This window comes from Berghia stephanieae, chromosome 12, assembly GCF_034508935.2.
Source record: "Berghia stephanieae isolate SIO BIC M18660-M18661 chromosome 12, UCSD_Bste_1.3, whole genome shotgun sequence".
Taxonomy (NCBI): domain Eukaryota; kingdom Metazoa; phylum Mollusca; class Gastropoda; order Nudibranchia; family Aeolidiidae; genus Berghia; species Berghia stephanieae.
Window position 1 is genome coordinate 42571176 of NC_088371.1, and position 12500 is coordinate 42583675.

Here is a 12500-nt window from a genome sequence, read left to right on the forward strand (position 1 = left end):
TAATCCTAGAACTTTTGACTATCCCATTTTCTTCCTATTTACTGGCGCTGATATGACCTTAATGTGTTGCAAACGCCGTAAAACCCTTAAACAAAAACATGTTTCCCATTTGAACCAATTCCCCTTCTGTCTTCCCTTTTCTTGAGTGCTTTGATTATAATTCTAGAACTTTTTACTATCCCATTTTCTTCCTTTTTACTGGCGCTGATATGACCTGAATGTGTTGCAAGCGCCGTAAAACCATCAAAAACCAACATTCTCAAGAATCCCAGGGTGGTGTTTGCCTTCCTGTGTATGTTTGCAATGTGGTTTATCCAGGGCAGGCGATTGTTTATCGTTACTCCGAGATATTTCGCTTTGGTGACTACAGTACTTCTACTGTGATGTTGTGTATTGTATATTTTGATGGCATTGTTTTCATTTTGTTTGATAATTTTCAGGACTTGGCATTTTTGTGGGTGAAATTCCATGAAATTGTCATTTTCCCATCACTGTAGGTTATCAAGGTCCTGCTGAAGAATTTATGAGTGTTTCTTCTGACCTAATGCTCTGTACAAAAGGCCGTCTAAGTTGAGTTCCTGGTGACCAAATGCTCTGTACAAAAAGCCGTCTCAGTTGAGTTCCTGGTGACAATCTTATGCTCTGTACAAAAGGCCGTCTCAGTTGAGTTCCTGGTGACAATCTTTCAGGCAAATCATTGATGTAGATAAATAACAAGAAGGGACCCAGAACGGTACCTTGGGGCACACCTGATAGTTCTGGAGCCGACTCGAACATTGCACATCCAAATGATTTGTAAACTTTTGAGTGTATTCCTCTTAGTGGATCCTTGCTGGTGTCTGGATGAGACTTTAAGGTGATCTCAAACTAAGTACACTGGCGATGTGCTCTTGAAATCTACGTTTGTTCCCTATTTGAACCAATTCCCCTTTGTCTTACTTTTTCTTGGGTGCTTTGATTGTAAATCTAGAATATTTTGACTATTCCATTTTCTTCTTTTTACTGACGCTGATATGACCTAAATGTGTTGCAAGCACCCTTAAAAACAACAAAACAAACGACACTCTTGCTTCCTTCCATGCGTGCGGCATCTTCCCTTGGAACATTAAAGTCAAGACTGGTGATGTTTGAATGTCACATCTTTTTAGTAGCGAGGCAGGTTTTTCAATTTCATCCTGACCCATTGCTTTGTCTTCTTTGTTCTATGTCTGTCTTGTCATTGGTGGCAAATTTGTGTTGAATTCATTGTAATGGCCGTGCTCCCCTCGTTTATCCGAATTAGAAAACGGAGCAATTGGATTCAATAGTCTGATGTCACGTCGCCCGGCAACTGCGGCCATCTTGGTTTTAAACAAAGAAAATCATTACTTTTTATTCTTCATGCTGCTAGAAATTTTCATATGTCTTGTGATCAGAATGTGTAAAAGTCAAAACATGATCAAATTTATGGGGTTTTTTTTCCCCTGGATACGCTTTTATGCTCGCCAGAGAAATAGTTCATAAGGGGCTTCCGTCATTGTTCCGATAGTTTAGAGAGGCCAGTGTTACTAAGTTACCATGCATCATTACGAGGGAAGTGACATTACGACTGTTGAAGAGTATTGACTGCCCTGTCCACGATGGGAGAAAGAAAAAAAAATATATAAAAAAGAAAAATGCATATAAATATGATTATAATGGTTTTATTAATTCATTTCCAGCGAGTAATATATGAAAATATATGAAAATAATTGTATGTATGATAAGCTTTTATAAAAGCGTGAGGATTAATTAATTCAAAGCAAAATGGTTTTTTGACCCAAAGAAAAATGAAATTCATGTTGAATTATACAGATGATAATTAATTAATAGTACAAATTAGTGAAGTTGATCAAATTAATGGTAGGCAGATGTCGCAATCCTAGAAAGGTTTCACATCCCCTACAAGCTTGATAAAATAAAACGCGTGAATGCTGAAAAGCCAATTTACAGCCAAAACACGAGACTTCTTTTCTTTTTTTTTTTTTTCATTTTGAAATTATAAAGGTTAATGGGAAAAAAATCCCAACAAATTCCTTGTATTACTCTAATATTTTTTAAGTTCGCCTATATCAAGGGAGATAACTGCAAATAAATTACTATCCAAATTATGTTCACAGAAGCCCTGAATGAAAGGTTTTTTGGGTTTAAAAAAAAATAAAACTGAAAAGTCAAACTACAAACAACAAAATTCCGTTGAATATTATATCATACATTATTACAACGCCATACTGGAAAATAAAAATGGTAAATGTTTTTTTTCTTTTTTTTGTTTTTTTTTAATGTTTTAAATAATCGTATACTACTATTTTGTATTGCTATTGCAGTATAGAATACGACTCGACTCGCCATCTCCAAACGGTACTATGTGCTGGGAATTGAATAAACAGCTACAAAATTGAAACTGCAAAATAAACACAATACCTCACAATGTTTTTAAAAAAATAAAAATTCGATTTCTTTCTTTCATTTAATTTCTAGATTCACATTTCATGGTGAGGTTCACTTCATTTCATATTTATTTATTTACTTATTTATTTATTTATTTATCTATCTATCTGAGATTAAACCAGCGACACGTTCAATTCAACAGTTCAGTTTATTGTCACATATTTTCCAATAGATTTCAGTTTTCCAGCATCCATTCCACCCAAACACATAAAACCATTCAGATGGGAATCGGTCGCATAAGTAACGATATTCAGCAGTGGTGGTGATATGAATATGAATATGAAGTAGAATCAATAACAAACGACTTTCACTCAGTCAAATACAGACGGCAAGAAGCAAAAAAAAAAAAGCAAATACAAGCAGTAAAAGAAAAAAATAAGAAGATATGGATTGTAAAATGGCTGTATGAAGTTATAATTATAAGTTGTTTCTGCTCGTCAAATAGATTTGGACTTGTAAAATTATTTAAATATATATAATATAGAGAGAGATGTGATTTGTGAGTATATTTCGTCGATTTATTTAGGGGGGAAAAAAGGCCAGAGTTCATCTCTTGATATTTAAAAAAATGTTTCCAATTCTTTCCAATATTCGTGATTGTGATCTTTAACAGTAAATCGAAGACGAAGACGACGACGAAGAATAAAATAAAAAAATAAATAATGGGTGTATAAGGAAAGCTGAACAATGTGTGCCTTTACATTGGAGACGGGAAGAACCAAATAAATTCTACATTTAGCAGGTCAGATCTGATGGTTTGTAATTGTAATATGGCCACCGGAATCAAAATAGAAATAAATAAAATATCACAAATTTCGTCTGTCTTTTGATCGACCTTCAGAGACAACACGAGAGTGGAAGACCGAAGTGTAAAATAAAGAAATTAAAAATGGATGATAGAAATTAAATGAGAATAGAATTTTATAGTATAAGGGAGAATTTGTAGGAAATTAGAGGAAGCAGAAAATCAAATCAAATAATGTTAGTCAATTAAAGGAATTAATTGAAGACATCACGAATAAAAAAGAATGAAAAAAAAAATCTCCCCAGAAAACAACCAATTCGGAAATGGTTTCGTAGAGTGAAAAATTGAGTTAGTTTTAAACATTAGTTGTAATTTCATACCAAAAGGCTCTTTGTCTTTGTCCAATGGGATTACAGTGTGATTTAATACCCATAAAATATAGAATGACTGGAAAGAATTAACATTTCTGCTTCCAGCAATGACTCTTTACAGATGATGCAATTACAAGGAAAACAGATGTAGCTGAATACAAGAGACCCTTTCAGTTTCAGCAGTCCCACTACTCTACAGCGGTTCAAATTTCTGCTTAATAAATCAATCATCAAATATAATATTGCTTTTTTATTCTGATATGTAATGAGGCAGGGGGGGGGGGGGGGGGGGTGATGAACAACACAATATATCAAAGAAAAAAAACATTTTTTAACATTCTTCTGTAGTTTCATATCAAATGTTTTCCTATTCCTATGCTAGTCAACAAAAAGCTCAATCAATGAATTGGACCAGCTTTTTATTTTAAAAGGGTCAAATCCTCAAAACTTTCCAAGGCACGGAATGATGTGTAAATTTCTATGGAAAAAATTCCAATGAGATGAATAGGGATGCAAAACGATCTACATCCTTTAAATTCATACATCACCGGCTACACACAATTTCTTTTTAACAAACTATTATGCATGTTTTGTTTTGTTTTTCATTTTGTAGTTAGCAAAGAGAATTCAACATTTCTTTTAGTAGAAAAGGATTTTAAAAATTGTTGATAAATGGCAAGATTGCTTTCTATTTCATTTCTAACACACACCACGAACAAATACGTAAAACCACCAACAATGTCGAAGAAACTTTGGAAAAGAGATGTCGTTGCATTTACTACTACTAAAAATTGTAAGTCTTAAAATGCATTCCAAATATAATCCTTTTTTTTCTACAACCAAAAATATACCTAAGGAAATTTTTTTAATGTTTCATTTCTGAGTCTTTTTTAAAAAAGTCTGAAATCACAGAAAAAAAGTGTCGTGCACAATATCTTCCTGTATTGTGATTTGTATGAATTTAAGTAGAAAAATATTTATGGCAAAACTTATTTGCGAGTTGCATCCATTTACTTCATTGAACGGTTTGGAGTTGTTTTTTTTACCTCAAGTGATCAACAATTTGTGAAATACTTTCGTCGCAATTATAATTATTGAAACGCTCTATGGAGACAGAATTAAGGGTTTCATAACAAAATTCTACAACAATTTCCACTAGATCTATTTCATGCCAAATCATATAAAGTTCTGGCAGAAACGCCTTTCGTGAACAATAATTATATCAAAAAATAGATTCTATATATATATACAACAATCTGGGTTTTGTTTGTTTGTTGGGTTTTTGTTTTTTTTTCACTTTTTCTGCTGCTGTCATGACAGGCAGACCAGGCAGAATGGAAACGAGTCAATTTATTACTTTGTAAAATAAAAAATAACAAAACATCAATTCAGCATAACATCAACTCTAGACGTCAACATGAGAGACATGGCAATGGCATCAAAGAGACAGAATAGAAATTCCTCTACACAGAAATCACCAAGACTGAAAAGTCTGTTGACTGTGCAAGCTTTGAGTTTGAGTCGATTTTTGTTTTTATTTGAATTTGGCAGTTTTAAGAGACATAATTTTCTTTGTTCATTTTGAAGCTTTGTATTTTCGTTTAACGCCTTTTTCAACAAATTTAAGTTATTCAAATGATGAAACCTGTCTGTCTACAATATTAAATGAATTTGACCGTTTATTTTGCACCCAATAACTTGTTCAATGAGCTTTACGACATATTACTTATTCCCCTATCAGGCCACATGGAACCATCACTTGTTGTGCATCCTTTTTGTGGTAACACTCTTTAATGTCTGTCACTCATTCACACCTTGAGTTGAGTGGGGTAATAATGTGTGTGTAAAGGACCAGAATTAACCCACTGTCACTCATCCAGCCATAGATCATTCTCAACATTGCTTGCCTTTTGTGACGAGTTGAGACACCATATTGCATGAGCATAATTAATCTGAGGAAATGCCTTATGTAATGCTCATATTAATACATTTATTTTTGGCAGATAAATTTTTCTATGCAAGATTTATCTTTTTAATCAACACACAAGCCACGAAAACTCGCAAAAAAAAATCTCAATGTCTCCAGCAGGATTCGAACCCATAACCTTCCAATCCACAGGCAAACAACGTACCACTTTAATTTTGCCCTTTCTACAATATCCAAATGCATTACAACCAGATCTGTGATTTTGCTGTCGTGATTCCTCGTTATTTTATAAAGATCGTCAAAATTGTACATACAGTCATTTTACCCCTGGAATCGTGAATGGAACCCGTTATCATCCACATCAAGATCTATCACAACAATTCATCAAGGAGAGATTTGAAAAAATGAATAAATAAATAAATAAAAGGAAATCTACAAGGCTCTATATCCACTATATTAACCCATTCCTCACCATTTTGTTACGATTACGATACAACGATTACGATACAACCAACAGCTTTCTCATCCACATTTCTTTTGTACATCATAAAGTTTGAAGATTTTTTTTTTGGGGGGGGGGGGGGGGGGGTTGGTTATAATTTTGCTGAGAAAAATTATGTATAGCACTTCCTTATTGCCGTTAAGTTAGAGTTTGAGAAGGAAAATAAATCAATTTTTATGTTGGATTTGGATGGGCATGACGACGTTCCTTGGAAAATCCAGATAATGGTTAGTGAGGAAAGAGTTAAGATGCGACTGACAGCAGGAAAAGATGATAAAATGCCACGTGTGCAATGACAACAAAGCTCTATTCACCATTTTAACCATGAAACCAATTTTAACTCATTCGACTCATCCAGTTCATCTCTCATTTTCAATTTTTAAATGACTTGATGACATAATGGCATAAATTGACTGTTGTGTTCTGCGTTCTATACACATATACAAGAAATTGAGTGATTTTGGAAATAGAACAAATATATATATACAAGAGAGAGAGAGAGAAAAGAATGAGAAAGAGGGAGAGAGAGAGAGAAAGACAACAGGGGCTTACACTAATCAATAGAAAATATTTTTAAAAAAATAATAATCATTCTATCAAGAGTTATGAAATAATTTATAAGGAAAAAAATAAAATAAAATAAACATGTGAAAGAACTGTTCAGAACAATTCTATTTCAATTCAACACAACCAAAACATTTCATGATAATTATTCAACTGTAATGATACCATACTACTATCAAGTGTTTGGAGGAAATATTAAATTTTTAAAATAAAAAGAAGAGAAAATTCAATCCATTCATTTTTTTACAATTGAAAATTGTATTGACAAAGATGGGATGAATAACGTTGTAGATGTGAATGCCATGAATAATAATAATATTAATAGTAGTAGTAGTCGTAAAAAAAGTAATAATAATAATAATATTAATAGTAGTAAAAAAAAAGTAATAATAATAATATTAAAAGTAGTAAAAAAAGTAATAATAATAATAACAAAAAAACCAACAACATTATACTACCATTTTCCAAAAAAAAATGAACAAACACAAAAAAACATCTCGATGAAGATGACAGAACAATGGGCAAAATAGCTCTGTTTTGTTTTGGTTTTTTATTACAAAACAACAAAAAACATTATAGTCAAAAGATAAGAGTTAAGAAAATTGACAAGCGAGAAAAATATTTTAAAAAATAAAAATAAAATAAAGATAGAAATAACTTGTTCCCATTATCAGGGCTGGCTGTTCAGGGATTTATCGAGGGCAGGATGTGTGTGGGTGAAAAGACTTGTCCAAGGGAGGGCTGTGTCGGTTTTGTCCTGTCTTGTCTTACACAACAGTCTCCAGTGATTTGGCCTTGACCTTATCCTCTGGCATGATGTCGAACCTAAAATGATAATAAACAAAAAAAAAAAAAAAGAATTTGTTGCCAACATCAACACGTAACATGTAGAACGAGACAAAAAGCCTGTTAGGCGATATTACAAATTGTTTTCAACAGAGATAATGCTGTTAACTCAGGTACTCATTTTACACCTGAATACGGTGAGAGAATGTGAGTAAAGAGTCTTTTTCAAAGACTCAACTATGCACAAAGTAAGACTCAAACACAGGACCTTCCGATACGAAAGCGAGTGTCATACCACAAGACTACATAGCTCACATTGTCACTTTCAATACTTGCTTGTCGTCTGTCTGGCAATTAAGTGATGCATTATTGATTTTATAGAAAGCTGACTGCACTAGTTTGTTTGTTTGTTTTTAATGGTTTTACGGCCCTTGCAATGCATTACAGTCGTATCAGCACCAGTAAAAAGGAAGGAAATGGGATCGCTAAAAGTTCTAAAATTATAATCAAAGTACCCAAAAAAATGGAAGACAGAGGGGGAATTAATTAAGTGTACTTAGTTCGAGAACACCTAAATGTCTCATCCTGACATAAGCACAAGTCCTCACCAAGAAGAACACACTCAAATGTTCATAAACAATATTATATATGTGTAAAACAAAAATAATACAGTGCGTAAGAGAGAGATGATTTGCAAGACAAAAAAATATCATCTCCCAAAACTCTATGCATTTGACTGTTTCCTTCCCAGCCAGGCTATCCAGCCAGGGCCAGGACAAAACCAAAGTACTTTTCACCAGATCTAACAGACCCAGCTTCCCAATCACCGCTGGGTGGACAATCGTCCTTCTGAGTTGTCCAGAGCAAATTAAGCCCTTAGAGACGGAATTTATCCTGGTTTCTATAGCGTGGAACAGAGAATTGCAATTGCTTGCTACCCTTTGGACAGGATGCTAGTCTATCGTATAGTACTTTCCACCAGGCACAGCTACCAAATCACAGGTGGGTAGACACGAAGGTCAGAAAAAACTAGATGGACTTCACCCGGGATCGATCTCAGTCTCTTTGCATGTTAAGCGAGTGCTCTACCAACTGAGCTATCAGGATCCCCATAGACCTCTAGGCTCTAACGGACTACTGTTGGTGTTTTGTTGTTTTGGGTTCATTTTGTTTTTGTTTTTTTTCTGGGTTTTGTTGTTGTTGTATGTTTTGTTATTTCACTCACCATTCTGTGACAGCCTTGCTGGTGTCGAGTGTGGCAAGATCAACGATGACCATTCCCATCATGCTCTTGGAAGAGGAAAACATGCCGACCTCATTCTTGACGGTCATCTCCAACTGCTGAGACTGTAGGTCGTCTGTGCTCATGGAGAACTCGAATCTGATCAAAATCAAAACAGTTCACATTAAAACAATTTGGTTTGGTTTGTTTTTAAGGGTTTTACGGCACTTGCAACACATTTAGGTCATATCAGCGCCAGTAAAAAGGAAGAAAATGGGATAGCAAAAACATAGAATTACAAGTAAAGCAACCAAGAAAAGATAAGACAAATGGGAACAGATGTAGATTCCAAGAGCTCACTATCAAATTACTTAGTTTGAGATCACCTAAAAGTCTCATCCAGACACAAGCACAGGTTCCCACTAAGAGGGATACACTCAAATGTTTACAAATCATATATAATATGTAAACAAAACATAATACAGTGCCTACATAACAGAGAGATGATTTACAAGACAAAAGATATCATCTCTCAAAAACTATACATTTGACTGTTTCCCTAACAGTCAAGGACCCCGACTAGGGCAAAACCAAGTAATCTCATTCCAAGACCAAGACAGAAAGCAAGTTGGAAAACAGACACAAGGGGATAGAAAACACAGTAAGTGACCTCCCTGCCCACTATGGGAGGTCTTGAACCCTACCCAGGGTTTTGTGTTTACTGGGCCATATTTTACCAATGCAGAAGATGAGCTTTACAAAGAAGCAGATGGAAGGCAAAGTCCAAGACAGAAGGAAATGGGAATTATTGAAGGGGTGACAGGCTTAAGTAAGTAACTAAATTGATCGTCTCACTCACAGACACATAGACCCACACACACACACACACACAACATAATAGTAGTCCTTCAGAGCCATTAGGCCGATGGTGCGGAGTTCATCCCAGTTTCCATAGTGTGATAAGGACAATAGCAATTGCTTGCTACCCTTTGGATTGGATGCTAGTCTTATGCAAAGTACTTTCCAACAAATCTAACAGACCCAGCTACCCAATCACTGCTGGGTGGACAGGGGAGTCAGAAAACAATCTCGACTGCACCTGGGATCAACCTACTAGGTTCCCATGTGTGTGAAGCGAGAGCTATAGGGACCCCCACACATAGCGTAGAAAAACAAAATAACTTACGATTCGTCAAAGACTGGGTTCAGGTTATCCTTGATACATTTGGTCTTGCGTTTGGAGGAGCTCGACTTGTCCGGCAGGAGGTACATCTTGATGTACGGGTCTGCCAAACCCTTGCTGTCCGACTCTTGAGGCTGGAGGTTGCTACAAAGGTTTGAACATACAAAAAAACACATTTTTAAAATAAATTTTAGGCCAGATAGAAATTCTTTCGTATCATAACTTCACTCATTTATCTTTATATATAAAGAATTTTCGTCTTATTTTATTTTAATTAAAAGTTTATCTTATTGTATTTCTATTCATTTATTTTTACTAATCTTTCTCTATTAATTGATCATTAATTTGTTCATTCATTGGTTCAGGTTCGCTCGTTCATTTTGATCCCTAAGTCAAATTTTTCATGACATGCTTTCACATATTCTTCTCCTTCTATGTGGAATGTTCTTTCAGCGTTCACCAGACACTGTAATTCTCTGTCCTCCTCTTAAGCCTCTTTGATGACAGAGGACTTCCTTTCAGTTTTCTGTGACTGATTTGATTGATTTAGTTTAATGAACGCATGTGCAGATATGTTTTAGTGCTTCTAAGCACTTTTGGTGGAAAGGGCCACTATAGAAATTATGATTATTATTATTATTATTATTATTATTATTATTATTATTATTATTATTATTATTATTATTATTATTATTATTATTAATAATATTAATAATAATAATAATAATAATAATAATAATAATAATAATGCTGAAAACTTATATAGCGCTATAACTCCGAGACACCAGACTCTAAGCGCTTAATATTATTATTATTATTATTATTATTATTATTATTATTATTATTATTATTATTATTATTATTATTATTATTATCATTATTATTATATATTATTATTGGCTGAAGAAGGGTTTTAAGCCTGAAACGTTCCGTGTTGGGTATTTTGTTGTTTTCTTGAAGTTGTTGTATTCATTCCTTGTTACAGGCCACAGCTCCTGACAGAATAGTATCAGTTTTACTTTTACATGCAATTGTAAACAACAACAAAAAACAACTTCCAAGCCAAGGACTGACCTACACTTGTGGACCACCAAGACCAAGGCCTTCCTCTGGGTGCTGTAACGGAAAGTCAGTTGGATACGGCCCAGGCCAAAGTCACCGGCAGGGTTAACGGTAGGGCTGGGAGGAAAATTAGAGAAGGCAGAGAAAAAAAGGTTATGTGTTTATTCTCTCTCAAGTTCTTCTACTTCTACTTCTTCTTCTACTACTACTTCTTCTACTACTACTTCTTCTACTACTACTACTACTACTACTACTACTACTCTAATCTCTACTACTACTACTTACTCTACTACTCTACTTCTCTACTACTTCTTCTATACTTCTTCTACTACTCTTCTACTACTTCTTCTACTACTTCTTCTACTACTTCTTCTACTACTTCTTCTACTACTTCTTCTACTACTTCTTCTACTACTTCTTCTACTACTTCTTCTACTACTTCTTCTACTACTTCTTCTACTACTTCTTCTACTACTTCTTACTACTTCTTCTACTACTTCTTCTACTACTTACTTCTACTACTCTTCTACTACTTCTTCTACTTCTTCTACTACTTCTACTACTTTCTACTACTTCTTACTATCTTCTACTACTACTCTACTCTACTACTACTACTACTACTTCTACTTACTACTACTACTCACTATCTACTACTACTACTACTACTTCTACTACTACTACTACTTCTACTACTACTTCTACTTCTACTACTACTTCTACTTCTACTACTTCTACTTCTACTACTTCTACTTCTACTACTTCTACTTCTACTACTTCTACTTCTACTACTACTACTTCTACTACTACTACTTCTACTACTACTACTTCTACTACTACTACTTCTACTACTACTACTTCTACTACTACTACTTCTACTACTACTACTTCTACTACTACTACTTCTACTACTACTACTTCTACTACTACTACTTCTACTACTACTACTACTTCTACTACTACTACTACTACTACTACTACTACTACTACTTCTACTACTAACTTCTACTCTCTACTTTACTACTACTACTACTACTACTTCTACTACTTCTACTACTTCTACTTCTACTACTACTACTACTTCTACTACTACTTCTACTACTACTACTACTTCTACTACTACTACTTCTACTACTTCTACTACTTCTACTACTACTACTTCTACTACTACTACTTCTACTACTTCTACTACTACTTCTACTACTACTACTACTACTACTTCTTCTTCTTCTACTACTACTTCTTCTACTACTTCTTCTTCTACTACTACTTCTTCTTCTTCTACTTCTACTACTACTACTACTACTACTTCTACTACTACTACTACTACTACTACTTCTACTACTACTACTACTACTTCTACTACTACTTCTACTACTACTTCTACTACTACTACTTCTACTACTACTACTACTACTACTACTACTACTTCTTCTACTACTTCTTCTTCTACTACTTCTTCTTCTACTACTTCTTCTTCTTCTACTTCTTCTTCTACTTCTCCTCCTCCTCCTCCTCCTCCTCCTCCTCCTCCTTCTTCTTCTTCTTCTTCTTCTTCTTCTTCTTCTTAAGTCTGTAACTACAGTATACAATTCTTTCATCTCTTTGTATTTATTAAACGAGTTATTTTTATCGTGCCCAATAATACAACAAGCTTGAGAGTATGTGTTAT

General features: G+C 34.3%; 1 protein-coding gene across 2 annotated transcripts in view; it reads right to left on the minus strand.

The window, feature by feature from the left end:
* Positions 1–7079: 7079 nt before the first annotated feature.
* LOC144958011 (extended synaptotagmin-2-like) overlaps positions 7080–12500 on the minus strand; it is an 85773-nt gene continuing 80352 nt past the window's right edge. For both annotated transcript variants that reach the window (XM_078889601.1, XM_078889600.1), the window contains exons 16-19: positions 10844–10948; positions 9773–9913; positions 8590–8745; positions 7080–7403 (exon numbers count right to left, since the gene is read on the minus strand). In XM_078889601.1, the coding sequence (XP_078745727.1) occupies positions 7346–7403; positions 8590–8745; positions 9773–9913; positions 10844–10948 (460 nt within the window). In that variant the 3' untranslated portion in view covers positions 7080–7345. The remainder of the gene's footprint in view (positions 7404–8589; positions 8746–9772; positions 9914–10843; positions 10949–12500) is intronic.